Raw genomic sequence first — 19,897 nt, forward strand, 5'->3', positions numbered from 1 at the left:
ATGTTCGACCTCATCTGTTTGCCTGTGCTAGTAAGGCAGCATCACCGACCTGTGGACCACCTATCCCTTGGAGCGTCTCTCTTGTGCACAGGAAAATGTAATTACGGGCCAGCCATGCAAGAACAGCATAACAGCTGGGAAGGGGCCCAGGGCACAGAGGAGAGGGAAAAAGGAGATAGAGTTCGGGTACGATTCATTGAAGGATGAGTATGCTATAAGAAAGAAAAATATAGAGAGATTTTTGGAAATACTGAAAGCAGAACAAGAAAACGTTAGGGAAAAATAGGGGAAAAGTGGAAAATCATGCATTATATACAACGTGTTGAACATAAAAGTTGTGGCTTTTGCGTTTGAGTGTTTTAAAATGTTTTGGGTTTGGTTTTCTCTTACTTGCGTTCTACTGGTGTATATTCCCCTCATTCACTTTGCTTCTGGTAGTTCATGTTGAAAAACCAACTTATTCTGCATCCGCTGTCTTCTGTTTGGTCAGCAAAGAATTATAAAGCATCTCTCTTGGTACGATAAAGGAGGAGCTCCTTCCATCTCGGTCTCCTCGTGCTCTTCTCTCCTCTCCGTCCTAACAGAGCTCACGTGGTTTCCTGCCCCACTCCCTAACGCCCCCCGCTCGGTGCTGTGCTTGCAGTCTTCCTTTGGCCTAAGGCATGGCCCCTCGGGCAAGCGTTTCCTGATGGGACCGGGTGGCCCTCGCCTGCCGGGAGGTGCTCCCCACCTTGCTGAGGATGAGCACCGACGGCGACAGCGGTACGGCAGCCTTTTTAGGTGCTTTCCGTTTGTGTCGCTTCAAGGTTTTTGTGCCTCAGAGCCCCTTTGCCACTCTGGTTTTGTCTCTTCATCCATCATCCACAGATATGTCTTTGCGATGGTAGCAGCCAAAGGCAGCTGGGGAGGAAACTCCTCTTCCCTGTTGTTTCCCTGCCCTCCCGTCCTTAGCCTAAAGGGAGCGGTGGTTACGGGGTCGTTTCAGTCCAACATAAACCCGTGCTCTGGTGAAAAAGGCCCCGGTCACTGTGCGGCCGTGTGAATGTTAGGGCTGTGCAAGGGCTGGGGCAGGAGTGGGTGGCCGGGGAAGGACGAGGACCCTTTCAGCAGCAGCGGGGAGTCACATCGGTTGCCATTAATCCTTCCTTTCATCCCCGCTCCCGGGCCAAGGTGAGGCGTTGTCAATGAGAGCCAGATGCGCCCGTCCTGCCCCCAAACACAGGGTGTGGAAGAAGGCGTCAGGCAGGAACCCAGAGCCGTCATTTCTTTTTCAACATATCCCCTGTGTAGATACAGCCTGGGTTTGGCTTCTGGGCTCACTCTCTTGCCTGCAGCAGCAGCTGCGAGACTCAGCTACCTGCCTTGCATCCACGAGCGCTGTGCGTGGGCCCAGCTTCTCGTATGTGCCTGGCTCCCATTTCTCTGGGTTTGTGGAGCAGTGCTTCCACTTAATTATTATGCATCGGCATTTCAGCTTGAATTTTAGAAATTGCCTCTTTTCGTTTATAATAGCTTGCCTTTTTTTTTTTCTTCCTTTTTGCCTTAATATAGCCAAGAGATAAGCAATGAGTCAAAACACAGAATTCAAATGCAGATTTGTAGGGCAATTGTAGGTGACCTTTGTTTTCAGATGCCCACATCCTCAAATTCTCTAGCATTATACACAGATTACGGCTCGGTTGCGTGTTTTAATGGGCAGATAATTAGATGAGCGATGAACTTTGTGGAAAGCTTTTGTGTAATCCACATCTATGTAAACGGATCTGTTTTGATTAAAAGGTGAGATTATTTTTTTTGACAGGTCACTTCTCCCCCTTTCACTCCCCCAAGAAAAAGCGTATCAAGGATTATGCTGTATTAAGTGATTGTTCACGATTGCTGGAAATGCCGCTCAGCTTTGACATTTGTCTAATGGCCATTTATTATCATTTGTGCAAGGAGACGGGGTCAATGCAAGTTGTGTTGCATTCGAACTACTGAGTGCCTGAGAACTATCTTCTTATCTTCTGTCATTACTCCGTGCTTATGAAAAAAGCCTGTAGTAGGAAATCTAGGCAATTCGGAGACAAGCACATGTTGTGCCATGTCAAATGGAGAACTTAAACTGCTCTACTAGGGTTTCTAAATCCCTGTAGTTACTCAGCAGCTCTCAGGCATGCAGATGAATGCTGAAATGCCTGTTAGGTTGTGTGCTCCCTTGGCTGCATGCTGTCAACAAGAAGGGGGTGGGGGAGAGGACTTAAAGCAAGGAAAGTTTCAACTTTCAGAAAGCACAACTTGCTAAGTTCATGTCCTGGAAAGGTTGCTGGAAAGTGGCACTGGGGAGGCAGTTAAATGCCATGCATCAGCGTCAGCTTTGGCCTCCAGGTCCAGTCCAGCTTATTTCCTATTCACACGTACACAATTTGTATAGAGCTTGGAAGGGGTACAGCTCCAGCCCTTTGTTCTCCCTAAGCGCCTTATCTGTTTTATTTTTTCAACACATGTTATGTCTTCAGCAATGTTAATGCTACAAACTGATAAGGGAGCAGAGGAGGTCGTTAAGGTGGATGTCTTAGGTGGGGTTTGCCTTCTTGTTGGGGGAACTGTGAATCGACGAAGGATGCTGCCTGTTACCGCATCTTGGCTTTTACGTTTTAGTTCCAGGTGGTATCAATGTAATGAAGAGTGTATGTCAAAGACCCACATGTGGACAAACTTCAGCATCTTTTGCTTATATGATGTATACCTAACTTTTTAAACTGACCTTTGTGTTACTGTCTGCGCTAAGCTTTAACATTTAATTGTACCAGTTGGTTGCATGAGGCCTTTGAAAAGCATTTCTCACTACTTTTAGTTTATAAGTTAGTTTGATTAATATGCGGTTGTATATTACTTCCATCTATATACAAATTTTATACATGAAGTATTCTAAGTAACGTATCCACGTGTGTCTGGTATGGTGTACTCATAATAGTAGTGATCTCAACTCTTCTTTGATGTCTCAGCATTTTGCGTTCTCTGGCAAAAGTGATTATATTAAAAGTGACTTCAGGGAACTGCCAAGCAAGTGAGTGTATTTTGGAAAAGAAAGCATTTGGTTACAGATTTTTAATCATCTTGTTAATTGGGTTCTGCGGTGTTTTGATCACTTTTCAGCCATAAGTTACTGCCCTGGGTCACAGATAAGAGAAGCAGATGTTGGGATGCTCAATCAGAAGCAATGCTTGTGGGTCCGCGTGCAGCCTTACCGCTGGTAGTTGTGAATTAGCAGAGAGCATCCCGCTGAAAGTTTCTCTCTGTTTGCTTGCAGACGGCCAGCCTGATGCGGAGACACTAGCTGCAGGAAACGAAGTCTTGGACCTGACCTCCTGCGAGAAGGAACAGCCAGAGGAAATAACAGAGCTACCAGAGAGTGAGCGCGGCCCCAAGGAGGAGCAAAAGGCTGACTCCCTTCCGGCAGAAGAGGATGCCGAAGAAAAAGCGGATGGATATGAAGAGGGCCCTGAGGAAGATTCTGTAAGTAACAAAAGTCTTGACCTCAATTTTGCCAGCAAATTAATGGACTTCAAGCTGGCAGAGAGTGACCAGAGTGCAGGCAGGAGTTCTCAGACTGAAAGGAAACATGCCTGTGACATTTGTGGCAAAACCTTCAAGTTTGCTGGCACTCTTAGCCGTCACAAAAAGGCCCACACTCGTGAGGACAGAAAGGATGAAAGGAGCAGTGAGGATGAAAGCAAAAGCATTCAGGATGATGCAGGAGCTCCCTCGATGCAGGACTCTGGTCTTGAGCAGGAAGAGTCTCCGATGGACTTGAAGGTAGTGGAGTCTCCTGTGGACTGTGAGGCAACAGGAAAGGAGAATGAAGAGAGCGAAAGCATCTCTGAGGGGGAAGGCACAGAGAGAAAGTCCACTGAGAAGAGCAGTGATGACAAAAAACCAAAGACTGATGGGGCTAAGAGTACTGCAAAAGCAGACAAAAGAAAGAAAGTCTGTACTGTGTGCAACAAGCGTTTCTGGTCTCTGCAAGATCTGACGCGACATATGCGGTCTCATACAGGTAAGAGGAGACTTGAGGGCAGAACAGATTACGAGCAGGTCTGCCACCAGACTGAGGCATCTGCTCTGTAGGTGCACGATTGCTGCTAGCACTTGAGGTTGGAGACACTGCTTTTAGTGCTACAGGTATCTGCAAGGTGTCTTCTCTGCCCCAATCCCCCATGCTGCATACAAAGCCTGTTGAGGGAGCGGGAATTGTCGGCACTGCCTTATCTTCAATTTCCAAACTGTTTTTCCCCATGCTTGCTTGCAGAGTTTAGGGGTGAGGGCAAGGATGGAGATCCCTGGGCAGTTTTTCTGTCCAGCTTCTGACTCCCTTCTTGCCATGTGTGCATGGCTCTACCTCTTCTGGTGTTTTGACGAGCAGTGGAGAAACCTGGCAGTATATGATAAGACTTCATCTCTGAGTGAAAGGAGAGAGAGAGAGAGAGAGAGAGAGAGAGAGAGTCTGGTTTTGTCTGATTATCTAAGCCTGGTACGGGTAATGTGCTGGTGATCTGCGTGACCTGCTGCTTGAGTGAAAGGCAAAGGTATACTGGGCACCCTGCTCGTCGTTCAGGCTTGGGCAGGGGAGGTGGAACACAGGTAGTAAAACGCTTGTCTGATGACTTGGCTCGGCAGTTAAAATATGTGGGATCGCTTTATGTGATACACAGTTTGCAGCAATACCCTGTAAAGGAGATGAAGCCATGAGCCAGCTCAAAGGTGAATTAATCATTCATCCTTATTAATGTATCCTTATTAATGATGCATTTTACTTGTCAGCGAGCTGCTCTGACATGGGAGGTTTCACATTTGTATCTTTTGAAGGTGCTCTCTGCTGAAGACAAGATCTTTGTGATTAACAAAATATTTGTGCTGTAATTGACAGCGATGTTTAATAAACTACACCAAAGAGAAGGGCCTTAACCAAACTTTTTACCCTTCTGAATCATGAATACTGACATTTTGAGTGCAAAACTGACCTGTTTTCTTCTGGCATTGAGCCACAAGCGAAACAGGGGATGCGTCCCATTCTTGTGCCTGTTTTCATACTAAATTTTTAAGTCTTGGAAAGATGCTAATATCTAAAGTACCGAGCTTTACCCCCAGATGATACACTGGTGTGTGCCCATGGAGATTCCCATACCGTATGTTTTAATTGTTTTCCTTGCATGCTGAGCTATGCAGGCCTTGTTGGTACTTCCCCCCCCCCCCCCCCATTTCTCTATTTGACACTGGAGGATGTTTTAACATAGAATAGGTGTTGAATAGGAACCTGGGTCAGTGCTTTCTTCAAGTTTAATAAATGCAAATACCACCTATCTTCACTGTTAAATCAACATATTTTCAACTGAGGATTTTGCCTCAATACTGTGGGTTGACTCTCTTCCTCCTTCTCTCCTTCCCATTTGTTCAGCTATATTGACAAAATACTGTCAGGCTGTAACATTGCTTATACTTTGGTTTTAATGTGTGGGGTTTTTTAAAGAGAACTGTAAGGTTTTGGTATTTCTTTACTCAGAAGAGGAACGCTGAAGTGTGCAAGAGACCTCTGCCTGCCTACTGAATGGCAATTGGGCTGGAAAGGTTTCGTTCTCCCAGTGCAGGCTGCTTCCCAGCAAATACTTGCGGGGTGCCCTGGTGCCGCCTGCCCGAGCGCAGGGTGAGCCATGGCGCTGCATCGGCTGCAGCCAAGTGCCGGACGGGCAAAGGCTGTCGGCCGAAAATGCTCCCGGGGAGCCGTGCCCTCCCTTGGTAGCAGATGCCCAAGCAGGGCACCGGAGAGAAACGTTTCTACGAAGCGTCAGGCTTGCCAGGGACAGCGGGACCTACTTGCACATTTCAGCCAGCCGCCTCAAGTTCATAATTGGTTTTCTTTTAATGATCCCAGGCATTATTACAAGTGAGAAATGAGCCGCAAGTGTCTCGTTTTGTATGCTCATTGGCACAAGACGGTGTCTTGATGGAATTGCAGTACTGAAAAATCTTTAATAGGTGCAATCAGAAACAGAGAATGAAGCGGTCAGGGCGGGACCTTCTGTTCTTCAGGGCAGACAGCACCTTGGGGCACTGTGCTTGGTTGGGACTTTGGGGGAATTTTGTCTGTGGGGCTGTGGTTGCTTTGTTTTCTGATGAGCTCATGCTTAGGAAAGTATTCAAGCATTTCAGGTGCGAAAAGCAGCTCTGAGATGGGAGCAGACTACCTGTTGGTTACAGCAAGAGGATGCCTGGAGCTGCTCTGCGGCTTAAGGTTGCAAAATAAGAGGAAGAATTTTGTCCTCCGAGTAGCATTTCTGGAATGGGCGTGAAGAGGTTTTTCAGGGGCTTTCACATGTCACCCCTGTCCTAAAGCACCAGTGGGCTGAGGAACACCAGCAGCTCTGTAAATAACGTCCCGAGGCAGGCATTTTTCACTCAGTCAGTAAATTTTGATGACCTCTAACAGACACCTGCTGTGTCCCATGAATGCCTGACAAGTCTAGGTCCTTTAGCTGCTCTGCGTCCGTTCTGAAACGTGGTGATACCGTCTTCTCCTTCACAGAAAGAGGAGGGGCTGTTGTGGCAAGGGTAATTCCTGACAGCTTCTCTGCGACTTTGGTGATTAACTTGCGCATTTCATGCTTGCCCATCTGTCAGCATCTAAGAGAGAGGGAGATGTTTTCTCATGTGCTGTTTGGTTCAGTTTTTAAACGCTGTTGACCCCAGTTACCTGGGCAGTATCCTCATCCTTCCATCTCAAGTCCTCTCTCTCCGCGTGTACCAGGGGCTGACCTGCAGCAGGGAGCCCCCGTGGTGGGCTGGTTTCACAACGGCTTTTGAGCTCCAGAGGACGACTGCAAACTTCTTCCAGAAAAGTTGCTGACTAAATTAGACAGGATGCTAACGAGCACCTGGGGCTTATGGTCTTCCTCCCTCCTTAGTGCAGGGCCATACCGAGCTTGTAGAAATCTCAAGACACTTGGTTTTGGTTTTTCATTTGTGCCCCAAGGGATTTATCTGTATTCCTGCTTGCATACCATCAGCTAGTTTGCTAGTATGGAAGCAAATAATCTGCATAAATGTGACATCCATGGTTGATACAGGTACCGAATTTCCAAAGTGTAGAGCATCTTAGGCTGCATGAAACAAGAGGGAGGTGCGTTTGTGACCTTACGGCTGACTTTGGTATTTTAATTCTCTTCTAGGTGAGAGACCATACAAGTGTCAAACCTGTGAACGGACCTTCACTCTGAAACACAGCCTGGTGCGTCACCAGCGCATACACCAGAAAGTCAAAAATGCCCGAAACCATGGGAAGGAGAGCGACAAGGAGGAGACCCAGTCAAGGTGTGGAGAAGACAGCGAAAATGAGTCTAGCCACAGTGGCACCAACCCCATCTCAGAAAATGAGTGTGACTCCGCGGGGGCCGTCGGTAGCCATACATCACTCATGGGAAGCCGAAAAGAGTCCCTGGCTGGCACGGCCAAGGACTCCCCCTGCAGAGAGGAGAGGCCGAGCGGGCGAGGAGCCGGCACCTGCCTCGCGGAGCCCACCAAGAGTGCACAGAAACAGACAGCAAAAGACCAGGAACCTCGGGGTAGCTCCGAGCACGAGAGGCCCTCAGGTTTCATTCAAGACTTGCTGGAGATGCACAACACAAAGTCTCCCATGAATCACATCCTTGCCTCTGCAGACAGTGCGCCTCAGCTCTTGGGGGTTGAATGACTGGCTGGGAGGTCGGACCCGTCCCAGCACGCAAACTGAAGCCAGCAGAGGGAGGGTTCTGGAGTCTTTGTTTTTGGAAGAGCGACCTACAGCTGTGGGGAGAGTATGGCAGACTGGACGCGGTGCCATATGCCTTTCAGTATAATAATGCAAGAGACTACAGTATATACTGATTTGAGTGCCTTACTACTTTATTAGATCTTTTGGTATCATAGATTTTTTTCAAAAATGATTTTTTTTTAATATTTTAATGAATTATTTGGAGAGGACCTTTTTCATTTAAGCATTAATGTTACCTTTTGTATTGGTGTGCGTGAGCTTGTTCTTGTATATCTGTGATAGTCGCTGTGTTTGTTCTCTGAGCTGGAAATGGGGGCAGTGGGGTGGGAGGCCCTTGGATACCACAGCCAATAACTGGAAGAAAAATTATGTGAATTTCATATGAAATAGTCAGAGGAAATGCAGATGAGATGTTGATTTATTGTTTTTTCTCAGTAGATGTTCTTGCATTTGCCACATGGTGGAGCATTAAGCCTGTTCCAGGCCTGAGCAACGTGGCAGTTGAAGGTGTTCAAAGTGGTTCAAGCCAAAAGCAGGAAACGCAACGAATTTCAACCTCACGCTTGTTTCCACTTGTCAGCATTAGAAATGCTCTTCTAAATCCTAGGGGGTTTTTCTGGCTGTCGTGGACTGAGCGTGTATACAGAGAAGAGTTACATAGCAACGTAACCTATGGAAATTATGCACCCGCTGTTATATATGTTTGATTTGCTTCAGTATATTATTATTATTATTATTTTATTATTATTTTATAAATCCATCAGTTCGCTTGTCTCTGCAGTCAGCAGAAACCAATGGGCAATATTTGCCCACGCAGATGTATAACGCAGCTTGGATCCCCTCTCGAAATGTTTTTGACTTAACGCTTTCACCAGCTCCTCTTCTTATGTTGCAGCTCTTCTACTGTACTTTAAATGAAACCCTTCCTCTGACCGGAGAGTCAAATGGAGGCCAGCGAGGTGTCGTCACACCGGTACAGGGGAACATCTCACTCGTGGTGGGGTGTGAGTGCGTGCGTGTGGGTGCGTGTGCGTGCGTGCGTGTGTTGGGGGGAGAAGTGTGCGAGAACGGGGCCGCGTAAGGCCCCTCCAAGTGCGTAAGAAAGGCACTGCGAGTACTAGATTAATCTTGTTGCAATCACATCGGTGGCAGCGTGCGTTACGTAAAGAGCAAAGTTACTCCGTCTTCCAGTTGAAAGCAAGCAAGAGAGAAATGCGAGCCTTACCGTCATCTTGCTACTGTCATGTTCTAGAGCAAGAAAATACTACTGGTAATAAAACTACAGATATAAGACATGTTAAAAATAAATAAAATAAATTAAAAAAAATTCTTCCTGAGATTTTGGGGTTGATGCTTGAAGACTTGAGGTGTGTGTCTAAATTTCATATCAATGATTTAACCCCTTTAATGCTGGCAGCTGGAATTTCTCCGTATGGCTCCTGTTGCCGGCAACAGGTGACACTCCGGCCGCCAATATTGAAGGGGTTAAGTGAAATGTATCCTACTGTAGCTGCGCATTTTTAGGAGTGCCCAGCGTTTTTGTTGTCCTTGTTGTTGTTGTCCTTATTGTTGTTTGTTAATTGTCCTTCAGTCATGACCTCTGGGACAGACAGAGCCATAATAGCATTGCCGGAGCCTCACTGTGCTATTCCACCACTGCGGCCCCCCAGCCCAGCCCAGCCTAGCCCAGCCCGCACTGTGGCCCTCCCTCCCTCCTTCCCTCCCTCCTTCCCTCCCTCCTTCCCTGCCTCTCTCCTTCCCTCCCTCCCCTCCGCAGAATCGCTTTTCCTGCTCTCACCAGACATGGAGGAAGTGGGCCTCGGACCCAGTCTATATTATATAATATATATATATCTATATATAGCTATATCTATATTAAAAATTCTCCGAAAATTTCTGGAGACTGAAATCTCACTGTCCAGAATTCAAAGGAAGAGAAACGTTCTCGAGCAATATTCTTGCAAATAGAATAAGAAAAAATGGTTGAGGTATATGTGATTTCTATTTTTTTTGTTGGTTTTTTGTTTTGTTTTGTTTTGTTTTTTAAATAGGGATGTTTGAACCAGTTCAGAAACGAAGCTAACGCCAGATATAGATAAATCAATCGCAACCAATGATTCATTTGAAACTCTACCCAGGTGCATTCTACTTAATTAAAACCAGTTCACGCATCCCTTAAATTGTTATTACTATTATAATTATAATAATTATTATTATTATTATTTTGGGTATATTTTGGTTTTTTGTCGTTTTGGTTTTTTGTCGTTTTGGTTTTGGTTTTTTTTGCAACTCTCCACACTAAACTGCGCAATACTGTGGGGGAGAAGCCATTACTAAACTATATGCTGCAGAACAATGTAGCAAGTAATTAATTCCCAGCAGCCTGCCGGGACATCTGCTAGCAATAATCACTATTGATTTAAAGCTTTATTTAGCCTTTATCTATATCCTAGTAGAGTATAAGATCTTGCCACATTTTATTGACATTTTTACTAGTTGAGTTTGACTGAGAACCGTTGCTGTTGTTGGGTTTTTTTGTTTCCCCTCCTCCCCCAATATTAAACTGTGAAATTTATAATGTGTTTAAACTATGGGTGAATCTTAGGCTTTAGTTTGCATGTTCAGCTAATTTGTCTCTATACGATTTTTGTTTGAATCTTTTTATTTTTTTTTCCTCTCTCAGGGCTTTTACAAAAAACAAAAAACAAACAAACAAAAAAAGGATCTTCTGAAATTCTTTTGCCTGAGTTGCAATGGACTTAACATTGAGATAATTCAATCACTACATTAAGCACTTGACTGTGAAAGCGCAAAAAAAAAAAAAAAAAAAAAAAGGAAAAAGAAAAAAAAAGAAGAGAGAACCTTGTTTGAGGCTGTTGTGAAATAACTCTTGGGGGCTATGTGACAGTCTGATTCCATTTTCAGAACGATTCATCATCTTCTCTCTCCTCTCTGTGTGTCTCCTTTCTCTTCTCTCTCTCCACGAAGGAAGTTTAATCCTAGTGATTTCATCCCATGCAGGAAACAGTAATAAATGTGTAGAATTCATATTTTTCTAAAGGGAACTTAAAACTGCTGCTACGAATTGTGTACAAGACTGGTTTATGCCACATGAACAGAGAATCACACATTTGTTTTGGTACTTTTATTCCTCTTTTTATTCAGTTGTACAGTACTTCCAAATTCAAAATAAAAAATACAAGTTGTTCTGTATCAAACTATCTAAGCAATAAAATGTTATATTTAAAAATTATAGGTTACAAAATGGACGTGGCTTTTCTTGGGGGTTTGTTGTAACTCGCTTTCAGACTTCTCTGCTCGAGGACGACGTACAAGCTGGAGCTTATCTGCGTAAATAGCATCACTGCTTCTCTTCCTTCAGTTGGGCTGAGCTTGAATTGGAGATGATTGTAGCGCTTTGAAAATTCACGTTCATTTTGACCCCCATTTTCTGGTACTCACACCGTTGACTACAGTCAGACTAATGCCTACTGTTTTCTGGTAGTCAAGCCCCCTTGAAATGGTGCTTTTCTCTCGGTGCAGTTCCTTAACGTAGCCACCGAAGACAGCAGGAAAATATTTTGGTGCTGATTTTCCTGCACAGGCATTCGATCAGGGTTCTCTGTCCTTTTTTTTATCAACTGTAGCCCCGTTGTCACGTAAGTGAGCGTCCTTCTGGCATGTTGTGGTGATTAACAGTATATCAGTCGTTTTCTGTATACACGAAGTAGGTTTCTGCCACCATAGTTTTATTTTTACATAAATGTGTACGGCTGTGAAATATTCAGGATGTGTTTGAAAGCCATGTGCATGTGTCAAAAAAAAGAGAGAAATCCTTTGGTTTAGCTTGTTGGAGCCACCTTGGCTGCATTTTATATGCTTTCCTATAAATAAAACACATTTCACGGGACAGCGAGCCAAAGAATCATCTGAGTTGCGTATCCGGTTCTGGAGGCCAGGGAACTGCAGCGAAGCTGAAGCATCCGCATCTTCCTAAGTCCTGGCGGGATGGTGCTGTCTGGTACAGAAGTGAACCAGATTCAGAGTCAGAGGGACGTAGCCAGGGGGTGAAGTGCTGCCGCTTCCCTCCCTCCGGCCTCCCGTCCCTTCGTGGCGGGGGTTCGGGCTCCCCAGAGCACCCTCTCCGGTGAGGACCTGGTCCCGCACCGCCCAACAGGGACAGGTTAAAAGAAAACCAGTCGGTCTGCCGGCTCTGCCCCCAGCCAAGGATATCTGATGAAGCGGGGCTCTGCGGGCTACCTCTGGGTGGGCCCAAGGGGTAGAAATAAGATTTCTGAGGGAGGAAAGCTGCAGAAAAATCACTTTTTTCCCTCTCCCACCCGCTGGCCTGAGAAATCTCCCCTCCTGAGACGGATGGGAAAACTCACGCCCAAAGGGTGTGGGGACCTGTCGTGAGCTGTAAAATCACATGGAAGGAGTTGATGTGGCTAGGAAGTGATTGTGACTAATTACTTATGAAAAAGATGGCTTGGAAAGCAGTTGGTCCTTGGCCACGGAAGGGTGCAATTTGTGTACCCAGCCCTTTTCTCCTCCTGCCTGACTTTGACTGCGACCGTCCCTGGGCTGGGCGTTTCCCTGCTCTTCTCGCCTTCGGCAGCGTAGGCTCCTGCAGGCCCGCTCAACTTGGCTCCTTCTTGGCCTTCCCCTCTCCCTCCCCTGCCTCCGCTCCTCCCCGCACCAGCTCCTGCGGCGGCCGCGGCTCCGAGCTGGCCTGAAACACCGGCTTGACAGAGGGATGGGGAGGGGGTGCTGTCTCCATGTGCCGCCTCCAACTTGCTGCTTCCTCGCCCCATTCCCTAAAGCTTTTTTCCCCCCGCCATTTTAAAGGTGAAGCCGCAGGTTAACTCTTGACGTGGGTGGGGAGAGCGGCACAGCCCCCGCGCTGTGGATCTGTCTCACAGCAGCGCCCCGGGTGCGGCGTCCACGCGCTTGCCCCGGAGCGTTAAGGTTTGGGGAAGACCTACGTCCTCTGCCGCCACGGGGACGCCTTGGCGGCGAGGGGCACCGGGAGGGTAGGTTTTTTTGGAAGCGTGGAGTATGAATCTGTGGGCTGCGGACCGTGGGAATGGGCAGGAGGGCTGGTTTGAGAGAGCAGGCTTGGGTGAAAACTGGCCGTCCCAAAGGAGGATATGGAGCCTGGCTGGAGCATCTTTTGCCTATTTACTGATACTGAAATGCAAACTGGTAGAGAGAAAGGAACAAGAGTATTCGTTTTCCATTATCCAGCTGCCACGCAGTACCCAGCATTTGGGGGATGGGAGGGCTGTATACCTACACTTCAGAAAGCGAACACAATGAGAAATGATTTGCTGCTGATACTATTAACATAGTGTTTTGCCCTGTTCTGTTGAAAAAAGTCTTTCTCAAACAAAATTAGATTAGTCACAATTCAACTAGCAAGGAAGGCAAGGGGAAAAAGTTTATTTGAAACCTTTCCCTGTGTCACAAGCCTCGGGTTTGGGGAATCACACATGGCTTTTTCTTTAGGCGTTTCTGCAGAGATTGAGAGTTAAGATGGGATTGGCAACATCACTTTTGGAAACCGTGAGGGCTGGACTATCTGCAAAAGGGAGACGCAAGACCCCAGCACAGAATAACTGGCACTTTCTGTACGTCAGTCGAAGAGGCACCATCTTTTATCATCCACTCTGATAAAGCAGGAAAAGAAAAGGATGGAGAAACGCATGGATTGGATTGTTTAATCGGGACATCTCGAACTGCTGGACTGTGGAAAAATGGGCCACACTGGCATTTCCCAGGACTCGGGTACCTGAGCAGCCAACCTCAGGGAGGAAAGTGAGTAAAACCTGTACAACGCACCAGTATCTTCTGGTGCCGTGGGCCGCTTGAGCTCTCCAGCCTAGGAGCTGCATAAAGCGCTTTTTTCCCCTCGAGTCCCTTTCCTTGGCAGTGACTGCAATCCCCGGCGCAGGGGAGAGGCTCGCTGCAACAGCGCTGCAACAGCAAAGCAGGCAACAAGGAAGCTGCTGGGGTTTGCTCTCCAATCTGTTTCAGTAAGGGAAGGGGAAGAGCCACATTTTCACTTGCGGGCTTTTGAAAGCCTCCTTCATGTCAGAGAGGAGCTGAATATTTCACAAAAAATGGTCCAAGTTTTGGAGACGGGGAGAGAAAGTGTGTGGGGGGGGAAAGGTATGTATCTAACCTGCTAGTGGGGTGACATTCTTTGACTAGATCTCTCCATCTTGCACTCAGCAAGTCCGTCAATCTGCAGGACACGCTTTAGGCTCTGGAGGGGGCTGCGTTAGCAACACACTTTTCCTGCTGATGTTCTTACTTCAAAAGCAGAGGAAGAGACTGCGACCGTATAGCCCTCAGCAGAGCTCTTGCCTGAGGGATCCCGGCTGTGCTGAACCTCTTGTCCGCATTCCCGATAATACAATCCTCAGCTGAGCTGACGAGGAAAGACACCCGTGTGGCCATGTTGAGAAAGGCCAAGGGCTTCAAGCTTGCAGTTTTAGGTGATTTAACCCGTTCTCACCAGTCCTGAAAGGACGATTTATACCAAGTAAGCACAAGGTGTTTCTCCTACACGTCGAGTGGGTGCCAGGCGCTGGCGGCGTGTGCCCTTGGTCCTAGGAGAAGTTACGGACTCATTCGCCCTGTGGCGTGCACGTGTTTGCTCGGGACTTACCAGAGGATGGGGGGGGCACAGCACAGGGCGGAGGGGAGCTCCGGGGCAGAATAATTCGGTGTTTCTAGGGTCTCTCACCAGCTGCACCTCTTCCAGGTGCAAAGGCTGCAAGAGCAGCCCTGTCTGCTGCCAGGGCCCATCAGTGGCTTCACCTGGGCAGTGAGGCCTATTTAAAGCAAGGTGGGGGGAGAATGGGATACGGACAAGGAGAATTGTGTTGCGTTTGTGTGCTGCTGAAGCAGCAGCAGTTCTGTATTGTAAAAAGATATTTATGAAGCTGTTTTTCCAGTAAGATCTCTTTTTTCAAAGAAATTAAGTGGATTAACACCTGGGAGGAAGACAGCAGAGAGGCAGAGGGAAGCTGGCCCGCTCAAAGACAGCGGCGAGGACAGGGACTGGCGGCAGGCTGCTGCACAGAATGGGGTGCCTAACAGACACAGGGACGCCTGCCTTGCTGCGGCTGGCCGCGCGCGTCGCCTCAGGTAAGTGATGTAATCCGCGCCGTGCGTCGCGGTGTTCGTGGGGTGCCTGACGGAGGAAAAGGGTGACCGAATTTTCTAGGGAAATGAAAACCTTCAGAGCGTTCCCGGGTAAGGGGCCATCATTTCAGGATGTATCTGAAATCACTCTGGAGAGCTGAAACTAAGTAAAGATGGAGCTGAGAAGCACTGCTGAGGCTTTCCAAAAATTCTAGTGTTGCCTCCTACTTTCAGTTCTCAAGTCGCCTCTCAGCCTTAAAAAAAAAAAACTACATTCAAAGGAAGCAGGAGTTTTTCATATGTTCAATACTAGTAAGTGGGAAGACTTCTCTGGCTCGCCGAAGCTCACCGCGTAATGCGGTGGAAAAGCTTGTAGCAATCCTCTGAGTAGTAGGAACTGAAAATAGCTTTCTCCTTTGCTGTGCTTGTTGTTTATTTCTCCTGTGCCAGATTTGTCTCTCGTTTGGCAGGGAAAACTGCCAGGAGCGTATGAGGAAAACTCTGGACGATGGGCGTTCGGAATAAATACGCTGTTGTGAAAGCGTTGGAACTTCTCTAGGGCCTTTCGGCAAAGGGCTGTGAAGCAGTTTATGAGCATCAGTTAATAGGAGGCTGTAAATAAGAGAGAAGTTAGCTGGAGAAAAGGCTTTTCATCATGAAAGGCCTGATCTATTTTCATAATCTCAGAGGCAGAGGTTAATGCGGTAAAGGCCAGCTCTGCTGTGGGCTGCCTTTCCGTCAGTAATTTTTAGCCTGTAACCGCACGGGGAGCACGGCTGTAAAAATGTGCGAAGGTTAGGACAGAATGTCAGCCAGAGGGGTCGGTGGCTCTACCATAACGCGGGATCCCAGCAGCTGGGATGCGAGGAGCAGCAAAGCGCGCCTCTCTGCAGCGAGCGTGCAAAGAAACGCTCCTGCGTGCGTGCGTGCACGCAGGGCTCGCTGCCCCGGCCCTCGGACAAGGAGTGGGCGCAGGAACAAGTTCCGTTTGGGTAACGAGAGCAATCGATGTGTTACCCTTTCCTCCCATCTCTGGTTATCTGAGTGTACAGAGAATGCTGACAGCTTAGATTTGCAACTAGATTTGTTGTTTTAAATGAGCAGCATCTGACTTTTTTTAATGAATCTGCACCCGAAAGAAACACTTGTACTTTATGTTAGGATGATGGCAGCGCTAGGTGCGAGATGTAGGCTTGCTTTGATCAATAAGTATTTCTCCCAAGTGTTTGCAACTCAAGCTTTACAACATGACCTGTGCTTGGGAATGGAAAAGTGACTGGGTAAAACCTGGCTGCAAGTGAAACGCGTAACCTTTTTCATTGCCGTTTCCTCTACTTCTTCTTGGGTGTAGCCCTGCTCGATGCAGGGGGCTCCCAGGTAGCAGCTGGGGAGGAGGCAGAACACGGGAGGACCAAGTGCCGTCTCACGGACACGTGCTGCTGAGTGGGACGCAATGCTCGTGCATTTGCTCCCTTTGCCACTCAATCCCCTTTTGGTGGCAGGACGCTTAACGCCATTTCGTCCGTTGCCCTCAAGATGCTTACACGACTAAAGCTTTACAGGCTTCAAGGTGACATACGTCGGGTCCATTACGCTCCACAGCTGGAGAAAATCAAAGCATCAAGCTGCCTGTGTATACACAATAACCTGTGAAAAGTCTGCACCACAACACAGCGAGTTTGATTTTTGATCTCCTGTCTAGATCGCTATCTGCCAGTATCTTTTTGGAGTTGAAACCACAGCGGCCTTCTAGCGCGCAGCTACCTGAAACCCAGAATCGGCGCTGAGCTGGTTAGAAAAGCTCGCCAGGGTTGTAGGCGAGGGAAAGGAAGGGATCGGGAGAACTGAGCACCCTGGGAACCTCACGGGAAGGCGTCTTGGCACAAGATGCAGAGCCACATGCTGCTGCTTTTAATGCATTTGGTTATTACTTTTTGGTGAATGCATCTACCATAAGTGGTTCTGAAGTTTTTTTCTGAACCAAATATTCTCTCGGGCAGCTGTAAAACACCTGCTTAAAAATGAAGGTACTTTAATTTGAACAACACTTAATTAAAAGCAACAGCAGCTCCTCCCAGGGCTCCTCGTGGCAGCGTTTTACTGAACTGCAGCTGTGGGATGCTTTGCAGTCTGCCAACAGATCCTTGGTGGCCTGTACTTATTACCGCTGCAGTGGATCAGTGACATCTGTTTTGGTGCAATTCTACAAACGCAGCAAAATAGCAACAACGGGGTGACGGCCCTTGGGGTCTGTCACTAAAGGAAAACTGGAGTAGCCACAAGGAGTGCTGCACCTAACTGAAGGACCAGTAAATGACACCCTGGGAGATGCTTTAAGAGGAGCTGAGGGAGTTCAGTCCCAATGGGACCTCGCGGGATGGCCCTCCCCCGTAGGCGCAGGCAATAACGCTCCTGAGCGCCGCCGGCGATTGTTCTGGCCGTACGGCGGCGGCTGCTGCCTCGCGCTTCATCCTCCTCAAACCTTTTAGCTGGGGGCGGCGGTAATAGGGTGCTGCGGTGTCACCACCTGTCAGGCCACCGATGCGTTGGGAAGGAGATGGCCCCCGTGTCGTGCGGTTTTCAGAATGCAAGCTAAATCCCGTTTCATTTGTTTTTACTTTCTGAAAGACTGCCTTTCCCGGGGTGCCTCGCAGCAAGATGTGCTTCCTCGTTTTCAGCTTGCCTACAGCAGCAACCAGTTAGGATTAGCTGGGCAAAACGTCGTTTCCAGCTGTGTGAAATACTTCCACTCTCTCTGAATGAACCACTATTACAAACGACCAAGCATTAACGAAGTCTTAAATACTGGCTTGAAGGAAAGTATAACACGCTTCATAATCAAGTTGGTTAGGATATTTACACTTGCTTCTAATTATAACCTGTTATTTTGGTGCCAGTGTTTGCCATACTGTATGCGATCGTCATCAGATGCTACTTAAATTCTAGCTTTTCCTTTCCAAGGGAAACCTGCAATAGGGTATTTTAGGACTTTCCTCCTTTCTGTGTAGACTCCTGCTAAAGAAAACAGTTTGTTTGTTCTTTCATGCTTTCATTCTTTGTCTCTCTCAGAGACTGACTGGCAGGCTGGCCAGCCGAGGCTGGGATCGAGCATGCTGGCACAGCAAGGTCCTGTGCCCTGCTCCCTTCTGTAGCGCTGCAGATCCAGCCTGGTGCACGGGCGTGCTCCGGTGTTCTGCACGGAGTGGGCTCTTGGTTTCAGCTTTCATGGAAAAAAATACTCCCGCTGAAGACGGAACGTGGATCTATTTGTGTCTGAACATGGTCGAGGGGCACATGGAGTTAAAAGGCCCCATTTAATCTAACTTCAATCGCGGGAAGCCTTGCTGAGGAGCCTGGGCCCAGGAAACCAGGGGCCAAAGAGGCAGCGTGCGCGCAGCACCGCCGTTACCCAGCTCCTGCGGTGCCGCAGGCTGACCCTGCAGGTGCCTACAGCCCTGACTTTTTCTGGATGCAAATGCACGACACGAGTATTTACAGTTTTTCAGAGCTAAAGCTTCACATTGTCAATTACTTTTGTAAAAGCACAGAAAAACGCAGTGCTCAGACTTACTTCAGTGACCACGACAGAGCGACAACTGGTTAAGAATAGCCAGACACGGCTGCTCCAGCCCATCCAGTCAGAGGCTGCTCCTTGAGAAGGGACTAAAGCGCTCTCCTGCTCATCTGTTAGGAGAAGCAGCTGCCACTGGCTTGGGAGATCCCTCAGCTGGCAGCTTTTGGTATTGCTGGCTGTAATAATTTCCATCTAGTGAACCTTGTATTGCGTTTTATCTTCAGGGTAGCTGCTTTAATCACATGTGGTCCACCAACGCAGCTTCACCTGAATGAAAACTATACTGTCGAGCTCCTTCCAGGCCCTGCATCTGATTTACTAGAACACACGCTGAGGTTATCTTGAACGCGTCTCTTGTTCAGACACTTGGTGTGGCTACGTACACTAGCTCCAAGTATCCTCTTCGCTGTGAGGAAGAGTCAGCTCTTAAGTTACAGTTTCATTATGTGAATTTAAGTGGCACAGGGAAAACTCAGTTAAGGCAGGACAAGCTGTGGCTTCCCTATAAGCTGGACAGACAAAAAGTGATGAGGAAAGGGAGGTTAAGTTTCAGTTTTCTCTCACCAGTTAAGGGATGGGAATGTTGTAATGCCGAAATTTTACTGCATCTTGGTTAATATAAATTTATAATCAAGACTACTAACATGAGGGGACAGAAAGCCTACTGAAATTAAGAGTGCAATGACTGGCTTAGAATAGAGACCAATATGAAGTCTCAAGAAGTCTATCTTGATCTTTTCAGGGAAAGATGAGGCAGTCTTCAAATCTGAGTTATTTTTATGTTCTCTGGGAACTAAAAATACATCTTAACACATCTGCTTTGAAGTTTTCCCTTACTTATCCACAGATGTAGTTCACAAATACAGGAGTCTCAGCATCCTTTATTTTTAAGCCATTTTTGTTTTGCTTTTGTTAGCTTTTTTTTCCCCAGCAAGTCTTACGTTCTCTTCTGGTTGGATGCAGTACACCTGCTTGAACTGCTACTTTCAGTATCACTGCCTGGAATACTAGTGTTTGCTTGGGCAGACAGTGGCACGCACTTTAAAGCTATCGGGATTTGGCGTTGGTGTAACCTTGTGCTTCAGCGGCCTTTAAGCATCTTAACAGATCCTTTTCATGCATCAGTTTACCAATAGGTTATTCTTTCTGGAAATGCAGAGGATGATGGCTGAGTTTTAACAGATCAGGATTCAAGGATTTACTGAACATTTTCCCATGGCCCTCCCTTATTCTTATAAAGAACTATAACCTTAATATTAGTCTATTGTCCAAAACATCACAGAATACTTCCTCAGTATTATTCCCATTCCAAATACACTTGTAGAAAAGCAGCTTTGTAAGAATAGCATGTTTTCACTCTTTGCATATTTACTACTACAGGTTGC

General features: G+C 47.2%; 1 protein-coding gene across 9 annotated transcripts in view; it reads left to right on the plus strand.

Annotated features, from left to right (window-relative positions):
* Positions 1–19,161, plus strand: part of RREB1 (ras responsive element binding protein 1) — a 134,838-nt gene extending 115,677 nt beyond the window's left edge. For 5 of the 9 annotated variants that reach the window (XM_082327579.1, XM_082327581.1, XM_082327578.1 and 2 more), the window contains 2 exons: positions 3,293–4,039; positions 7,206–8,821. In XM_082327579.1, the coding sequence (XP_082183705.1) occupies positions 3,293–4,039; positions 7,206–7,726 (1,268 nt within the window). In that variant the 3' untranslated portion in view covers positions 7,727–8,821. Of the gene's footprint in view, positions 1–3,292; positions 4,040–7,205 lie in introns of all 9 variants that reach the window. The other 4 variants (XR_014229844.1, XR_014229845.1, XM_082327583.1 and 1 more) reach the window with 4 other exon arrangements.
* Positions 19,162–19,897: the final 736 nt, after the last annotated feature.

Source organism: Platalea leucorodia (assembly GCF_965183815.1).
Source record: "Platalea leucorodia genome assembly, chromosome: 1".
Lineage (NCBI taxonomy): Eukaryota > Metazoa > Chordata > Aves > Pelecaniformes > Threskiornithidae > Platalea > Platalea leucorodia.